The following is an 18224-nucleotide window of genomic DNA, read 5'->3' as shown; positions in this document are numbered from 1 at the left end:
AAGTGGGCTGAGTGCTTTACAAATATCACCTCATTTGATCTTCACAACCTCTCTGACAGGTAGGGGCTATTAAAACCCCCATTTCATAGGTGAGGAAACTGAGGCAGCTGGAGATTAAGAGACTTTCTATGACCACATAGCTAATAAAGGGTTGGGACTGGTTTTGAACTCATGTCTTTCTTTGTTCATTCCAGATCCATAGCTTTGTCTATTGTGCTACTTAGTTTTCTCTAATACCCTATGATATCATCAGTGTGGGTATTTCTTCCAAAACATTAGAACTCCTTCATTGTATCCTGTGTGACTCTAGAGAACCCAGGAAGACCTGGGCACAAACGCTGCCTCAAACACTAATGATCTAAATGACCTTGGAAAGCAAATCATTTAACCTCTTTGGGTTTCAGTTTTTAAATCTTTTAGATTTTCCAACCCTATACCTATGATCCATGAATACAGTTCCATATTCTAGGTTTCTGTCCCAGAGGACCACATAAAAATGATAAGGGTTTCTTAGAACCCTTGGAAGAATAGGAATTGGATTTATTTCTAAGCACAGACCTGTATTTGTATTTGTATTGCAAATTTGTATATATTTGCAATTGACCAAGAATCTGGGTCAAATGTACCCAGAGAGTACTAGAGTAGAGATACATAGATACAATCTATGACTGCAGAAATTCATCTCTGAACAATTTTTCCAAAACAATATTTATTAAGCTCCTACAGTATGCAAAGTACACTGACATATACACTCAAAATACCTACTTGTCCTGTATGCTTATCCACCACATGAAACCGTGTATTATATTGGGGTTCCCAGCTGATCCCATCTGAAATGGCCTTTCCTCGAATTTTGGAAGTGATGATTTTCCACAGGTTCATCTTTAGGGGCTGCTCAATGAAAATGACATAGTTTTTTGTCATCCCTGAAAGATTCAGAAGAACAATATTGCTTATTGATTTTTCACTCAATGAGTGTTGAATAAATAAATACCCACTGTATGCCCGGTACTGTACTAGGAATGAAGAGATTCAAAGGTAAAAATGAAACAGTTCCTCACTTCAGGGAGCTTATATTCTGTTGGAGGACCTTAAGAGTTTAGCTAAGCAGAAAAAATAAACTCTGAGTTATAGAGAACAGCTTGGATAATACAAAACCATGTCTGGGCAAATCATCAACCACAATTAGTAGTAATTCTTTGCTTGCTCTCCGTCAGCTCTGCTGTGCATAGCACTTCCCATCCCTACAAGACAAAGGGAAATATCAGGAAATACTGAGGAGAAGCTTCTGTTGGCTCAACTTTTGATTCAGACATACTAGATGTAAAAAATCAGGTGTCATATACAGTGTAGCATGTGATTTGGGAATCTTATGCCGAACCAGAACAAAAAGAAATAGCTTTACTATAAGATACTATATATATGCATAGGAATTCCCAGGAAAAAAAAACATCTTTACTCTTCAGACCTCTTCTTTCTCACAGTGGGTCAGCAATTTAGGAGTATTTTGGCCAATATGCTTTAAAATATAGGAAAAGAAACCATTTCTGTAGCAAAACTGAAGAAATCTAGAGATGTCTTTTTAATTGATCCAGCTGGCTAATACTCATTTACCAAAGTGATTCTAATAATGCAGAACCTGCTATGTTAAGTGCAAATAGCTAGCCTAGGCCATGAAGGTAAATAATATCCATAATTTCAAAGGAGATAAGATTGATGATTCCTAGGGGAGATGAGAATGGTCCCAGTGGTTCAATAGTTTTCTGATAAGCATTTATAAAGCACCTACTATATACCAGGTGTTTCCTAAAGATTAAAATAACTCCTTCCTAAAGTTTTCAAATTAGTAAGCTAAAATTAAAAAATTAAATAAATATATACTAAGACAATGTGACATTCCTCTCCAGGCTGCCTTCTAGACTCTCTCTAACATACCCCAGAAACATTTTCCTCCTGGAAGCTTATTCTAGCCCTGGAATTCATACATGGGAAGTATCTTCAGTCCATGCAGCCCCTTCTTCCAAATGAATGAATTCTTCCAGAACTTCTATTTAAGGAGAGCACCCAGGCTAGCCATGCTTCATTCCTCTCCAGACTGAACTTCAGATTTTCTCTTACCCCCACTTTCTTCCCTCACCACATTCTGTCTTCCTCTTCCCCTATTTTTTCTACTTTCTTGTCTTCTATCTTCTTCCATTAGAATATACTCTCCTTGAGAACAAGAATGATCTTGCTGCTTGTATTTGTATTCTCATCACTCAGCATAGTTCCTAGCACATAGTAAGTGCTTAAGAAATGTTTGTTAACTGGCAGATCCATTACTAAGCAGTTATATGCATGGTGTTGTCCCCCATAATAGTAATAATTTGAACTGTCTCACTCATCTATACCACTCTTCTTTATAAATAGAGCATAAAGTGCAAAGGGCTACAATGAGAAGGACTGTCTGAAATACTAATGATAAAATAGAACTTAGGAACTTAGCCCTCTGCTCCAATCACTATGCTAACCAAGCAGCCCATGTGTATAATGATAAATGAGGACCAGTAAGGTCCATTAACTTTTACTGATCTATTTTTCTTTGGACTCACCAAAGCTGTGATAATAGGAAGGTTTCATCTTTTGGTCAAAAGGAATGGAACATATCACTCGAGCTCCATGGAGTGTCTCGTCAAGGTCCACTTTCTGAGGAGGAACCTGGATAACATTATAGAAGGAACCTGGAAAATGAGAAAGGCCATCTAAAGAGCAATGTTCATGTCAGACTAAAAGCTTCAATACTCCTTTGGATCCTGAGCAAATAGTTAGAGTGGTAATGCAAAAATTGAAACATTCCTGCTTCATGAAGGGAATATTTCATACAGTAGGTTTGAAAGTGAAAGATAACATATATTCATAAGAATACCAACCAGCCTGATAACTAAAACTCAAAATTCTTTTATAATGCTGTATAATAAACATAAGCACTAAATTTATATTCTAAAATTGTCTCCTTGGCATTAGAGCATTGAAAGCAGATTGAAAGAGAAATGCATTAATCCATTGGAACATTTTTCATCTCTCTTCCTAGATAGCAACAGCCGACTGAACATGAAAGTTAGAGTTGGATATTCAATTCAATATATACCCATTCAACAGGAATTTACCAAGCATACACTATGGCATATAGTCAGTCAACGTGCATTTCTTTAGCACTAAATATGTGCCAGGTACTGTGCTAAATTCTGGGGGCACAAAGAAAGGCAAGAACAAAAACAAAAACAAAAGTAATCTCTGCTCTCAAAGAGTTTACAGTCTAATAGGAGAAATAGCATGGAAATGATGATGTTCCAACAAGTTATACACAGGATAAACTAGAAGTGATGAACAGAGGGAAAATACTAGTATTAAGAAGGATAAGATGTTTTTACATGTAACTGGGGGGGGTAATAAAACATATCTATGAAAAAATTTAAGCAAAAAAAGAAAAAAGAAAAAGCTCAGGAAAGCCTTCTTAAAGAACATGGAATTTTAACTGAGGCTTGAGGAAGCAAGGGAGGCCAAGAGACAGAGATAAGAAATGACAGAATACCCAACATGGAAGACAAGCCAGTGAATATGCATGGAATCACTTGGTGGAATGTTTCAATCTTTAAATTCAATTTTATTTTATTTTCTGTTCCAAATTATCTTTCTTCCCCTATCTCTCTCCAGCAATTGAGGAAGCAAGAAATATAAAACCTATTATAAATATGAAGTCATGCAAAACAAATTTCCACATTAGCCATGTTCTGGGGGAAGGGGGGGAAAGAAAATAAAAGAAATAAAGAGGAAAAAAATGAAGCTTCAATCTACTCTCTGAATTAATTTCTATTAGGAAGTGTATTATCATTTTCATCATGAGTCCTTTGGAATTAGAGTTAGTCATTGTGTAGAACAGAGTTAGTATTATTATGCAACTTTAATATTGCTGTTATTGTGTAAAATGTTCTGATAATCAAGTGTCTAATTTGAGAACAGTAAGGAAGCCAGTGTTATTGGAACTCAAATATGGGAAGGAAGCAGAGAAAGAGGAATAAGGGAAGGAAACAGAACATCAAAATACTGGAAAGGGAGAAGGGATCCATGTTTATTTATTTGATGAGGCAATTGAGGTTAAGTCACTTCCCTAAGGTCACACAGTTAGTAAAAGTTAAGTGCCTGAGCTCAGATTTGAACTCAGGTCTTGTATTCTCTCCGCTGTGCCATCTAGCTGTCCCTGGGAGCTGTTGTCAAGGATTTAGAGTGACAGGAGATTTTATCTTTGTTCTTAGAGGTTTATTGAATCATTGAATGGGAGCAGCCTCAGTCAAATTGAGACTTATTGAAGACCTTAACTTAAAAAGGTCAAAGTCTCCCACTGCATCCAGGACCATCTCCAGTCATTGTGATCTATCTCTTGCCACTGGACCAGACGGCTCTGAAGGGGAAAGTGAGGGAGGTAACTTTGCACACTCTCCTACTCTTAAATCCAATTCATTTATGTATCACAGTATCACCTCCCTGATGTCATGGTCCTCTTGGAGAACCAAGGACAAACAACAACTGAATAAAGAAGTGACATAGTCATTCCTACTCTTCAGGAAAAATCACAAATTGTCAGCTAAGTGGAGGATAGATTGAAGTGAGGAAAGATTTGAATTAGGGGGACAATATAGCAAGTTATTTGAGTAGTCCAAGAGAGAGACCAGAGTGATGGCAGCAGCAGAGAAGAGAAGGGTGAATTTACAGGAGTTGTTCCAATGCAAAAATTCAAAGGACTTGGCAACAGCCTAGATGAGAGGGAAGAGTGAGCTTAAGAGAGAATGAGAAGTCAAATTTCATTCTGAGATTGCAAATCTTGGAGACTGGGAAAGCTGTAGCTCTTTCAATAGTCATGGAAAGATTAGGGAAAAGGGAGAATTTGGGAGGAAAGATGAGTTCAGTAGTTCAGTTTGGGATAAGCTTGAGCTTAAGATGTTTATGAAACATCCAATCTGAACTGTCCAATAGGTGACGTTTAAGAAGAAAACAAATGATGTGCTAGGCAATGACAGTACAAGGACAAAAACTGAATAATCCCTGAAGAAAGACACAGAATAATATGTGTAGCAAACAATAAATAATCAATATAGCTGAAATATGGATTTCAAAAAAGAGAGGAATATAAAATGCACCTGAAAAAAAAATAGATTGAAACCAGATTGTAAAAAAGGCAGAAAGAGAAATTTGTGATTTATCCTGAAAGCAATAGGGAGTCACAAAAACTACTTCAGCAGATGACTGACATGGTAAGACTACATTTTAGGAATATCACATTGCAGATTGTGTATGGGATGAATTAGAGGATTCTGAAGGCAAGTAAGCTCATTAGGAATCTATTAAAATAGTCTACACAAGAAAGGAAGAATACCTGAGATTGAGTGGAGAGAGAGCGATGTGGAAGTAAGGAAAGAGCTTGACAACTGACTGGTTATGGAGGGGAAGGTATGAAAGCAGAGAGCTGAAGATAACTCCTGGGTTGTGAATCTGAGGTACTGAAAAAAACGACAGTGTCCTTGAAAGAAAAAGGGAAGTAAGGAAGAAGGGTAGGTCTGGAAAAAAAACAACAACAAAAAAAACTATGAGCTCCACTTTGGGAATGTTGAGTTTGAGATATCTATTCAATTCAAAATGACCATGTGTAATTGATGAGGCAGGTTTGGAAGCTGAAAGATAGAAATCAGGATAAATACATAGATCGTCCACTGAGAGTTGATAATTTAACATTTGAGAATTGAAAATTAAATAAATTGAGGAGAGGTCAGATTATCAAAGGGAAAACCAATCAAGAACTGTGTCATAAAAACCCAGAGAGAAGCTAGTGTCCAAAAGAAGGTGGTCAACATTATCAAATACTGGAAAAAGATTAAAAAGGATGATGAGTAAAAATCCATTGAATAATAATTGATATTTACATAGAACTGTCAGTCTATTTATTAAGTGCTTACTGTAATTTTATTAAGTGCTTTTATTTATTAAGCATTTATTAAGTGCTTACTGTAAGCCAAGGATTTATGCTAAGGATGTAAAGAAAGACAAGGAGAAAACAGAGAGCAATATTTGTCTGAGTAAAACACTACTTCCAGAAACCATAAATAACAAAAAGTCCTTTTCTTTAGGGGTTTATATGAGGATAATATCAGAGAATGTAAGTATAGCTGGGTTTACAGACAGGAAAAGAGTTTAATATATCACTCAGATCTCACTTGAAACCCATTAAAGGATGTTACATAAAATAACAGCACAAACATTGAATCTTATATTTACTCACATGTATACATGCACACATCCACACATACAACTCACCCACACGCATAAACCAACAAGCCAATTCGCATTTATTGGTAGACAGAGAACATTCAAACATGAACACACACACATATATATAGATACACAGCCCTGACTTACAAAAACACAAAACATAGACCTCAAGGCTATGTCTCTCTCCTTGAGAAATGGGTTTATACTTTTATTTTTGTATCTCTAACAGCAGCCATAGTAAGAACTTAATAAATGCTTATTAAATTAAATGTCTACATACTGAAAGATATAAATGAATCCATTGGTAGGGATTGCTGTTGTCATTTTACAGTTGTGTCTGACTCTTTGTGATCTTGTGTGGAATAGAGAGATAAGATGAAGAACTTACAGGAATATGTGAATTCTTTTTCTGTATTTTATTTTCATTATTTCTGTGTTTCCCCTATGACCTGTATAATATGTGCAGGCCCATATTTACTTGAGCCTTGGCCAACTATAAACATATTTACTTAACCTGAGCTGATGACATTTATCAGTATTTGACATTTATCGATATTTAGTCTATTAGCTTGACCACTGTCTGCTTAATTACCTGAAGCCTGAAGGCCTGATTTTCTGTTTCCCAGAAATCAGGTGATTTCGGGGAAACAGAAACCTTCCATTCCAATTTCTCCAGATAACAACAACCAATTAGATGCCTCTCCCTCCCCTTCTCAATGCTCTCTTACTTGTGATGTAATCTCTTGTATAAAAGCTATGTATCTTTACTACTTCTGTAGCCCTCCTACCACGAGCTTTCTCTTTCCCTTATCTTGTGATAGAATGGGTCATCCTCCAGAGCTATAATAAAAGACCTTTTTGCTTTCTATGTTGCGTGATCTCTGAGTAGTCATTTTGGGTAAGGGTCTTCTATGTCCCACACAATCTCATTTGGGGTCTTCTTGGCAGATATACTGAATAAGTTTGCCATTTCCTGCCCCAGCTCATTTTACACATGAGTAACTGAGGCAGAGTTAAGTGACTTGCTTAGGGTCACACAACTATTAAGTGTCGAATCCAGATTTGAACTCACAAAGATGAGTTTTCCTGACTCTCAGTCTCAGCCCCCTAACTACTGCATTACTTAGCTGCCATTGGTGAGGGACACACTCAGAAATATATACAATGTGTCAAAAGTTTCAGTGCAGTTTGAAATTTTAATAGCTTAAAACTACATTGTCTTTTGATCCTCAAAACAACTCTGTGAGGTAGATGCTATTATCTTTCTGTTTTACAAGAAAGCTAAGGCTCAGAAAAATTAAGCAACAAGCCCAGGGATACATTGCTGTTAAATGTCAAACCATGTTCTTCTGACACCAAGTTCTGCATGTGGTAGAGTGCTTAGCTTTTTAGTTGTAATCTTTTCCATGGGGACTCTGGGGTGGGAGGGAGGAGATAAAACAGACAATAATGGTCCCCTTTCTCAAACATGTAGTAATTCACTAACAGAGACCAACTGGGAAAAGGAAGAGGGAATTTTGGGAAGTCAGTTATCCCAGGTAATTCCCAGGTAAAATTATTCCTACTTACCATGTGACCCAATGGAATTCCCCATATTGTAAGCAGTCCCATCAGGATCATAATGTGGATGTGCGGTTACTCCATTCACTGCAATAAATTTGCTCCAATCCACCTGCAAATTAAAGTCTATCAGAGATTTTGTTTTTCATGTTTCAGTAAAACATTTGCTAAAAAATGGTAAGAAGGTCTTTTAAAAAGCCTTTATATAGAGTCTCAAAAACAGCAGAAGTGTGCATATATGTGTATGTAGGCATACACATCTGTGCACAAACAAGGTATCCCTAAATTCTTTAAAATTATAAGATAAAGGAGTCTTGGCTCTCTGTACCGGAAGAGAGAGGGTCAAGATCCTGACACCAGTAAAATCTTAGCCCTGGACCAAAGGGGTTGATGAATATATAAATTTAAATCTCTCACTCTCACAAACAAATTTAAATCCCACTAGAATTTCCAAGAGAGGTCAAAATTATTTTGCCACTGAAAATGTGAAAGCTAAGGATAAAAATCCCATATACATTTAAGATTTCTCCAACAATGCAAAATTTAAATTTTAAAACCATAATTACAACTAGAGCACAAGCTTCTACTGAACCAAGATACCATATACAAGAAAGCATACATGGAGGTCCTATACTTCCTCTTCATGTGATGTAGACTGAATTGTCCAAGAGCATTGTTCCAGGGGAGAGTGTTCTGAAAATATTTAACAATCACCTCTTCGAGGTAAAAAAAAAAAAAAAAAATGCTGAATTTGCATTATTCTCATCTTCTCCATCACTTTCTTAAATCTAGAAAATCCACAAAATAATAAATCAAGTCCTAATGTGTAGCATTTATGGAGTCCTGAAGTATAAATGTGTGCATTGAAAATTTAACAATTATGAGTCTGTACAAGCTAGCTCTAGCAAACTCCCACTACCCCTACCCAGATCTCCTTGCTCCTAAGCTTCCCTGGAATCACAGCCTCAAGGACTACAGAAGAATCTGGTTGGGGGAAAGAGAGAACAGGGCTTGGGACAATAGCAGAAAAACTTTCTTTCTTCCACTCTTCTCCAATCACTGAGAAGTAGACCTTGAGTCCTCCTGACTTAATAATGACTTAACATCCTGGAGCACAATTACGCTCACCAGAGGAGAGAGGTCTAGACTGAAGTTCAATCAAAGTTTAAGGATTCAGCCTCTTATTCAGTTGTGAGCTGTTTCCAAAGCTATTTTTGAAAGAAGGAAATGATAGCCTTTCTTTTCTCCCTCATGACTGACACATCACCTTTTCTATTTTTTCCAGGGATTCAGGATCCATTTTATTCATGTAGTTAGTTTCAGTACTGACGTAGTAATCACCCTTGTACCTCACACAGTTGACACTGGTGTTGTCTGTCATGCCTGAAAATAAATCCAAGATCCACTTAATACAGATAACTTCCCCATCTCTTTATAGTGTTCCTAAATATAGAATTAAAGAGTTTAGAAAATCATCAAAACAGTTTCAGGCACCCACAAAAATCATCTTTGGAGTTTATAACCACATTAATCACTATAAAAAATAATTAAAATATTCCCTAATACCAAACACCTGAAAATTCTAAATATAGAATTTTCCTTACTAAAGGACTCAAACTTTGACATGAAGCGTCCCAAAACACTCTTGCATGGATCAGGTAGGGCCAGCGTCCCAAATTCTGAGACCATAATCCGGTTGTGAATGCTGTTGGTCTTATAGGTGTCACTCTGCAGAAACTTGCTCTTGTATGTCACGGTGCCATCCTCCATCTTGAACTGATGAAGCAGAGCCATGCCATCGAACCAGTGATTGTACCTTCAACCAGGAACAGATCACAGTTATCAATAACATCAGTCAACTGAGTGTAGTTGAAAAGGAGAGGGAAAAGTAGGGGGCTTATCAGGATTATGTAGAGTTTCAAACTGGAAAATTAAGGATTGAAGATCTAGAATAGGAAAGAACCTATCTTATAATAACAATACAAATGATTTTCCACTGTCCAGTCAGGGCGTACTTTTCCTTTCCAAATTCAAACTTCCCAGGTCCAATCCGAATCAGACAACCATTGAGCCACTTGGGGAAATGGCCTTGGGTCCTGGCAGGGATGGGCTGAGGGTTCTCCTTTACAGTGGATACTAATGAGGCAATACTTTGCAAACCCTTTCGTTTACTGAAGGTCACATGCTTCTGTTGAATATCATGCAGATAATTCTTCAGAACTATGAGAAAAAATAAAAGCACAAAAAGTCTTCATGAACCAGCTACAAATTAATCTCTCCCCAGAAAACAGCCTCTAGAACAAGAAAAATGAAAATGTCTAAACTTCAATCCTACCAAAAATCTCCTCCAAATTCTATTTCTCTCCCCTCCTCTCCACTCTAATATCATAAACAATTCAACACAACCAGTATGTATTTACTAATATTTACTATGTATCAGGCATCGGGCCAGTTCTTGAACACTATATGGCACTTAGATTCTTCTTGGGTGAGATAAGAGTAAGACAACAAACAGAACAAAAACATATAAATAAATGAGAGAGAATTCTAGCAACTAGGGGTATCAGGAAAAGCTTCCCAAAAGAGGGATATCTCCTGTGTGAGATAAACCTCATGAGAAGCTGGGAATTCTAAGTGGCAGAAGTGAGAAAAGAAAGCATCTTTTTACGTTGGTAAGGAACTGAAAATTGAATGGATGCCTATCAGTTGGAGAATAGATGAATAAGTTATAGTATATGAAAGTAATTGAATATTATTGTTTTATAAGAAATTATGAACAGGCTGATTTCAGAAAAGCCTGGAAAGATTTACATGAATTAATGTTGAGTGAAGTGAGAAGAACCAGGCACTGTATACAGTAACAATGGCAAGATTACATGATGCTTGACTATGATAGACTAACTCTTTTCAGCAAGGCAATTTCAAAAAACTTAGGTTAGAAAATGCCATCTACATCCAGAGAGAGAACTATGGAGACTGAATGTGGATCGATTCATACTATTTTAATCTTTTGGGGGGGGGGTTTCTTTGCTTTTTCTTTCTTGTAAATATTTCCCTTTTGTTCTGATTTTTCATGTATAACATGACTCATATGGAAATATGTTAAAAATAATGTACATGTGTAATCTATATCAGACTGCTTGCTGTCTTGGAGAAGGAGAAGCTAAAAGAAGGAGGGAGAAAGTCTTTAAAAAAATGAATGTTGAAAACTATCTTTACCCATATTTGAAAAAATAAAATACTATTAATAATTGTTTTTAAAAGAAGAGAGAGCATTCCAATCTGGGGGAGCAAACTATACAAAGGCATTTGGGGGAAAAGGGAGATATGTTGAGGAACAAGAAATGGAAAGTCAAATTTGGAGAACAGTAGCAAATAGATCTCTTTTGCCTAGAACATGGAGGGAGTAAAGAGGAGGTTTATGAGATATATTAAGGTAAGTTAGAATCAGATTTTGAATGGTCTCAAAAGACTACACAATTCTTTGTTTTTTCTCCTTAATGACAAGGGACTAATCCAATTATTGGTGTTCTTTTGACTTTGGAGACTTAATTGCCTAGTAATCAATTCAGGGTTTTACTAAGGACAACTAATAATCATTTGCCATTGGATAAGCAATAGTTATTTCTCTCTGAATCAGAGCTTTTTTATCTGAAATCTGTGAACACACACACACACACACACACACACACGCGTGCACAAACAATTGTATTACAATATAATTGATATGGTTTGGGGTTGGGGGTTGTTTTTTTTTTTTTTTTTGCCATTTTGTGTATTTTCTTTTTTGCATTTACAAGCATGATTCTAAGAAAAGGTCCATAGGTTTCACCAGACATAGATAATTTACATACTATGAAGTATCAGCTATATTTATAATAACATCAGTTTGTATTGAATAATTAATAATAGTTTACTAGTCTTTTCCATTAGATTGTGAGCACTTTGAAAGCAGGGACTGCCTTTTGCCTCTTTTTGTATTCTCAATATTTAGTGCAGTGGCCAGAACATAGGAAGCACTTAATAAATATTTCTTGACTGAATAACTTGCATTTTGTCCTAAGAGTAACAATACCCATTTAATATTTAGTAATCCACAAATCTTTCTATGGCTTAACTCACAACAAAATGAACTTCTGTCTCCTGAAATCCCCTCCAAATTTACACTAAACTTAGTGATATATACTATATTTAATCCAACTATCTAATATATCTCAAAAGTCTTAGTATATTTTTAAGTTTTAATAGTTTTATTATTTTATAAATATTAATAGATTTAAGTTTTAACACTTTAAAGCTTTGGTAAGACTTTTGGAACATCCTATATTTTAATGGCACATGAATTCTTCTATATGAGCTAATCTAGAAGGATGTTATCCTCCATTAAACTATGATGTTTATATGTGTGGCCTTAGTCCCAACTAGTATCAATTTAATAACTGGTGAATCTGTCCCTTCTTTTCCATCCTCATTATGACTTCCTGGATTATTACAATGATTTTTCTATCTCTTCTCCCCACAATCAATTTAATTCAACAAGCATTTATCCTATAGGCATGTCAAACACAAAATACAGTTTATTATGTTTCTGGAAAAATCCACCACTCCTACAAATATATATTATCTGTGGTAAAGGAAGCAAAAAGTCCTTTTAGACGCTCTTTCCATTGTCTCATCAGCTCCCATGATTATCCTATTACCTATCCAATTATCTTTTGTTGTTGTTTAATTGTTTAATTGTTTTTCAGTTGTGAACAACTCTCAGTGATTCTATTTAGGGTTAGCAAACAAGGTTAAGTGACTTGCTCAGGATCACACTGATTCCAAGCCCAATGTTCTATCCATTGTGCCATCCAGCTGTCCATCTTATTATATAGCCTACCATATTATCTTTCTGCAGAGGACTTCCAAATCTACATAGCTAGCCCTCTTGTTCTCAAGAACACTATCATCTGTCTTGTTTCCCAGTTTCATCAGTGTTATCCTTAACTCTTCCTTCTCACTTGCCCTACATGTGTAGGGCATATCATCATAACTATAAATAACCAACAGTTGCTAAGTTCTATCCTGTCTAATTTCACAACATCTCTTGCCTCCAGTCCTGTCTCTGTACTCACATAGTCACTATCCTACATCAGCCCCTCAATTCCACCCATCTGGATTATGGCAATAGACTAATTGGTCTCCTTGCCTCATACCTCACTGTAAAAATTTGTCACGAGTTTTCCCAAATTCCACATTGAAAAATCATCTCAACACATTCCCCATTCTCTCTTTCTTTCTCTATTTTTAAAGAATTAGGTACCTTTTTGCCAACATCATTCTCTCTACATGTACTTTTAATCCCATTCTCCTATCTCTTATGGAACATTGCCCCTTTGATTATTAATTTTCATTCCCAATTTTAAACCTGTCGTTATCCAATGGTTCCTTCCCTTCTTCCTACATACACGTTTAGATCTTCTTCCTTGAGGGAAAAAAAAAACCTTCCTTAAAAACTCTACCATCACGTCAAACTATCATTCTATATCTTTCCTTTCTTTCTCAAACTCTTAGAAAATGTTGACTACATTTATTACTCCATTTTCTTACCTTTCAATAATTTCTTGACCCTTACAATTTGGCTTTGATCCTAGCACTGAATTAAGCCTACATTCTCCAAGATCACCAATGGTCTCTTTATTGCTAAAATCTAATGATTGTTTCTCAATGCTTATATAGTTTTCTTGGCTACTCTGTGGTTTTTTACCCTAGTAGGGACTATCTTCTCCTATCAGATCAGGGGTTCTTAATGTAAAGTCTGTAGATGATCTAGGATTACATGGGTAGGCTTATAGAAGTTTATAAATTTAAATGAGAAAAATTACATCTTTATTTTCACTAACTTCTAGTTAAAGTTTAGCATTTTTTACATTTTTTAAAATGTTATTCTAAAAGGTCCATTGGCTTCACTTGCCAAAAAAAAATCTGACACATTAAAAAAAAAAATACTAAGAACCCTAGTTCTAGATAAATTTTTGTGATCCTGCTTTCTTATTTCTCCTCCTACCTGTCAGACTGATCCTTATCAGTTTTCTTTATAGGATCATCAATCATGCCTCTTCATCCCCTATGCATTGGTGTATACTAAGTGTTGTATCTTAAGCCTTTTCTTCACACCCAATCTCAGCGATTTTATCAGCTCCCATGGGTTCAATTACCATGTCTATATAAATAATTCCCAATTCTCTAACACCGAATTCTAAAACTCTCAATTCTAACTCTATTCATAACCAGCCCTCATCTCTCTCCTGACCTCCACAACACATCTCCTAATTCTTATAGGACATCACTATCTGGATGTTCCATAATCACTCAATATTCCCAAACAGAACTCATTCTTTTACTCTTCAAACCATCCCTCTTTTTAAGTCCCCTGCTTTTATCAACAACACCATCATTTTTTCAATTGCTAGAAGTTATCCTCAATTCTTCACATACTTCACCGTATCCTGCCTCCATATCTAATCAGTTGTCAAGTCTTATTATTTCTAACTCTCAACATTTCTTCACATGCATCACTCTCTGCTCATATCACAATCACCCTAGTTCAGGTCTTCATTACCTGTCACGTGGACTATTGCATTAGCTTCTTATATGGCCTCCTTTTAGCTTCCCTCTCCCTCATCTGAACCATCCTTCATATATGTTAAAGTGATATTTCTAAAGAACAAGTCAAACTATGTCATTCTTCTGCTCATGATGATGCAATTCCCTATTGCCTCTTGGATAAAATTTAAATTTCTCTGTTTGGCATTTAATGCCTTCACTATCGGACAATGTTTCTTAGCTTATTACTTATTACTCTTCACACTTTTTGCTCTAGTCCACCCAGACTACTTGCTGTTTCCCATGTACAATAATACATTACCCTCCTCTATTATTATGCACAAATTGTTCCCATCCCTAGATAATGCTCTCCTTCTTGAAATCCCTAATTCTATCAGGTAGTGTCATTTCCTTCAGACAGCTTTTCCTGATCCTGTTTATATTTGTTTATATATAAACATATATATACATATATATATATATATATATATATACTGAATTATCTGTGAACATTGTATAAGGAGAAAGCAAAATATTTAAGGTCAAGAAGTGTTTTACTTTTATATTGTTAAACCCAGTGCCAAGCAGTAATAAGTGCTTAATAAATGATTATGATAGAGAGCAAGATGGAATATCTAAAAGAATATCTTATCAAAATTTTGTAAAAGTAAATGCTAAAAATTATCTTTATATATAATTGGGAAAAACTATTTTTAAAAAGGTAATGTAATCTCAGTCTTGTTTAAAAGATCCAGTTTAAGGCCATTATATTAAGTTCTTGGTTTTATATTTTAAGAAAAAGTTCCATAAGCTAAAGAATAAGGGAGACTGTAATGATGAAAGATCCTGAAACTATTTCTTCGAGGCTCACTCACAGTTAGTGGTAATATTTAGTCTGAAAAGGACAGGTAGGAGACAAGATGGCTGCCTTCCAGTATTCTGTGGAAGGGGTATTCCTCATGTTCTGACTGCCCATAAGGCAGAAGTAGGAGCAGTAGACAGAAATTACGGAGAATTTAGGGTTAAAGTAAGGAACAGACTTCCCAAAAGTTACAGCTGTTCAAAAGGAAAACAGGCTATCTTGGAATTTGGGAGGTGGCACCTCACTAGAAGTATTCCAACAAAGGCTGGCTGACTACCTGACAGTTAAGTTATAAAAGAGATTTATTTCTAGGTAAAGGTTGGTCTAGACGCAATGGTTCTCAAACTTTTCTTTTCAATATCTTTATCCTATTAAAAATTATTGAGGATCTCTCCAAAAAGTTTTTGTTTTATCTGGATATATTTACTGACATTTACCATATTGGAAATAAAAACTATTTTTGAATTTGTAGACCCTCTAAACGGGTTTCAGAGATCCCCAGAATTCTCTAGACCATACTTTGAGACCCACTGGCTCTAGAGGGTCTTTGTTTTTCCTTTTATTTTTTTTATTTATTTTATTTTTATTTATTTTTTTATTTTTTTATTTATTTATTTTTATTTTTTATTTATTTTATTATTTTATTTTTATTTATTTTTGTTTTCCTTTATTATTCCTTTTTCTTTACCTAGCTCTCCACCCCCCCCCCAATAAGTTGCCAAATCCTGTCAATTCTACCTTTTAAAAATGTTTAGTACCCAGTTCCCCCCTTTATACTCCATCTTCTTTGCTCAAGCTTCATCCCCTCTTCCCTGGACTAGGATCAAGATTTTGAATGGTTGCTCTCACTCAATAATATCTCCCTATAAGGGCTGTCAAAATTAACCTCCTAATACACATTTCTAATGTTATCACTCCACAAAAAAAAACAAAACAAAACAAAAAAAAAAACCTTCAATGATTTCTCAGTGCCGCCGGAATAAATATATACTTCTTGGCCTGCAAGTCCCTCACCCATTTGGCTCTCGATCTCGGTTTCCCTCCTAAACTCACACTGCCCTTAAATCCCAATTGAATTGTCTCTTGTTTCCCTCCCCCACTTTTTTAAGTCTGATCTAGTCTCCTGCACTTTACTCACACTCTCTTCCTTTTCCACCTTTTGAAATCCCTCTCTTTCCCTCAAGGGATCCTTCCCCAAATCCTTCAGGAGCTATCTCGCCCGCAATTTCTGTAGGGATTGCCATCTCCTTTACTCTTGAATACAAGCTTACACTTATCCTGTGTATCCTTACATAGAATAAATAAGAACCTTATTCCCAATCCCCACCACACCCCTATTTAATTACAAGCTCCGAGGCGGCAGTTTTATTTCATTTTGGCACGGTGCTTAGATGCGGCAGGTGCTTAGAATTAAGTAACTACTTTAAAATGCCTCTTTTTTTTATCCCTAGCACTTAGTACACTGCCTGGCACACAACTTAAGCTTAATAAATGCTGATTATTAATTAATAACATAACGTGTGGTTAATAAATATTTGTCGCGCTTCCTCAGCGAAGAATAACCAACGGCTGAAACAAAAACACGGTACAGCACAGATTCTCTTCTTGCTATTTACAAAGCAGAATCAAATAGCTTGCATTATTCCTTTTTTTAAAAATCGTGCTTTTTAAAATTATAAAACATTGGTGCGATTTGACTATCAAATAAGGTTTATCCCCATTGGAAGCCAGAGAAAACCACTTGCGGGGTACTAAGAAGGACGTTAAGAACGCATTTTAGCTGAGAATGCCTATTCCGGGAGAAAAAAAGGAATACTTCACTCTGTGAGCCGGAGCTTTGCTCCTCTCCTTCCCCCTCACTCACCGGGTAATCTCTCCCCCCCCGCCCCCGGCTCAGCCACGGAAGACCCTTCTCCAGCCCCTCCCACTGACCCCAGAGCTCCCAGTCCACTGGAATTCAAGCCCGGGCACGGGTACCACCAATATAGGCTGGGTTCTACGCCCTGGAATTTGAGGGACACTGCCAGGAAGGCCCCCAAAGGAGGGGTGGAACCCCTACCTGGAATCCGGCTAGCTAGAGAGGCAAGGAAACGCCCTAGGATGGCAGAAATGCCTGTGACAGCCGGGAAGATTGCGGAAAACATTTCGCAATTGATTCTGAAGCTAGATCCGGGGCCTCTGCGCCCTCAGCGGCAGAAACTGGGTCCGGCAGAGCCGACCTTCTGGACCGAGCATTTCCAGGGCGGAACGTAGAGACGCGGCACTGGGGCGGAGCGTCGAATGGCCTTTAATCTCTGCTATAAACGTTGGCGAGAGCTGCGCTTTGAAAACGATAAAATCAGAGAAACAGTTGCCTTAACTATAACTGAAAGTTCTGTAGCTTTTTCTTTTGAACTAGCTGATGAAAGTGTTTGTTTTAAAATATTTATTAAACCCTAAAACAAATCTTGCTCTGCTTTAGGACATATCTTATCTATTTGTGGACCAGTTTCTGAACTATCCATTCAATTTCATTCATTCAATGTAGGCAGGTTGAATATAGTATTTTGATGAATTTATATTTACAATTAATAATTGATTATTAATATTAACTAAGATTATTAAGATTATTAAATAAACATGTACTACTTGCTTTTTAAAGTCAGTGAAAAAAAAAATTGTGATTGGCCAGATTACAATGTATGGGAAAACGGGTTTTTTGAAGCTCAAATAAGAAAATGTAAGCAAAGAGCTTTGCAAACCTCAAAGCAATAAATATGTTCCAGTTTATTAGTATTATCATCATCATCATTAGCCTACAGTGATGAGATAGTGACTTTTCCTTCTGTTTACACTGCTGAGGTCAAAATTTTTATACAGAAATACTGGGATGGATTGGTAAATGTTTAACAACTAGATTGGGGAAAATGAGGTA

General features: G+C 36.3%; 1 protein-coding gene across 2 annotated transcripts in view; it reads right to left on the bottom strand.

Moving 5' to 3' along the window:
- Positions 1 to 17646, bottom strand: part of BCO2 (beta-carotene oxygenase 2) — a 37915-nt gene extending 20269 nt beyond the window's left edge. The window contains exons 1-7 of one of the 2 annotated variants that reach the window (XM_012545023.3): positions 17370 to 17646; positions 9876 to 10080; positions 9465 to 9676; positions 9128 to 9243; positions 7870 to 7972; positions 2592 to 2720; positions 766 to 926 (exon numbers count right to left, since the gene is read on the bottom strand). In XM_012545023.3, coding sequence (XP_012400477.2) covers positions 766 to 926; positions 2592 to 2720; positions 7870 to 7972; positions 9128 to 9243; positions 9465 to 9676; positions 9876 to 10080; positions 17370 to 17454 — 1011 coding nt within the window. In that variant the 5' untranslated portion in view covers positions 17455 to 17646. The remainder of the gene's footprint in view (positions 1 to 765; positions 927 to 2591; positions 2721 to 7869; positions 7973 to 9127; positions 9244 to 9464; positions 9677 to 9875; positions 10081 to 17369) is intronic. The other variant, XM_031961193.1, reaches the window with a different exon arrangement.
- Positions 17647 to 18224: the final 578 nt, after the last annotated feature.

This window comes from Sarcophilus harrisii, chromosome 3 (assembly GCF_902635505.1).
Source record: "Sarcophilus harrisii chromosome 3, mSarHar1.11, whole genome shotgun sequence".
NCBI classification, from domain to species: Eukaryota; Metazoa; Chordata; class Mammalia; order Dasyuromorphia; family Dasyuridae; genus Sarcophilus; species Sarcophilus harrisii.
Note: the sequence above shows the minus strand (reverse complement) of the source record. Positions and strands in the feature narration are given on the sequence as shown.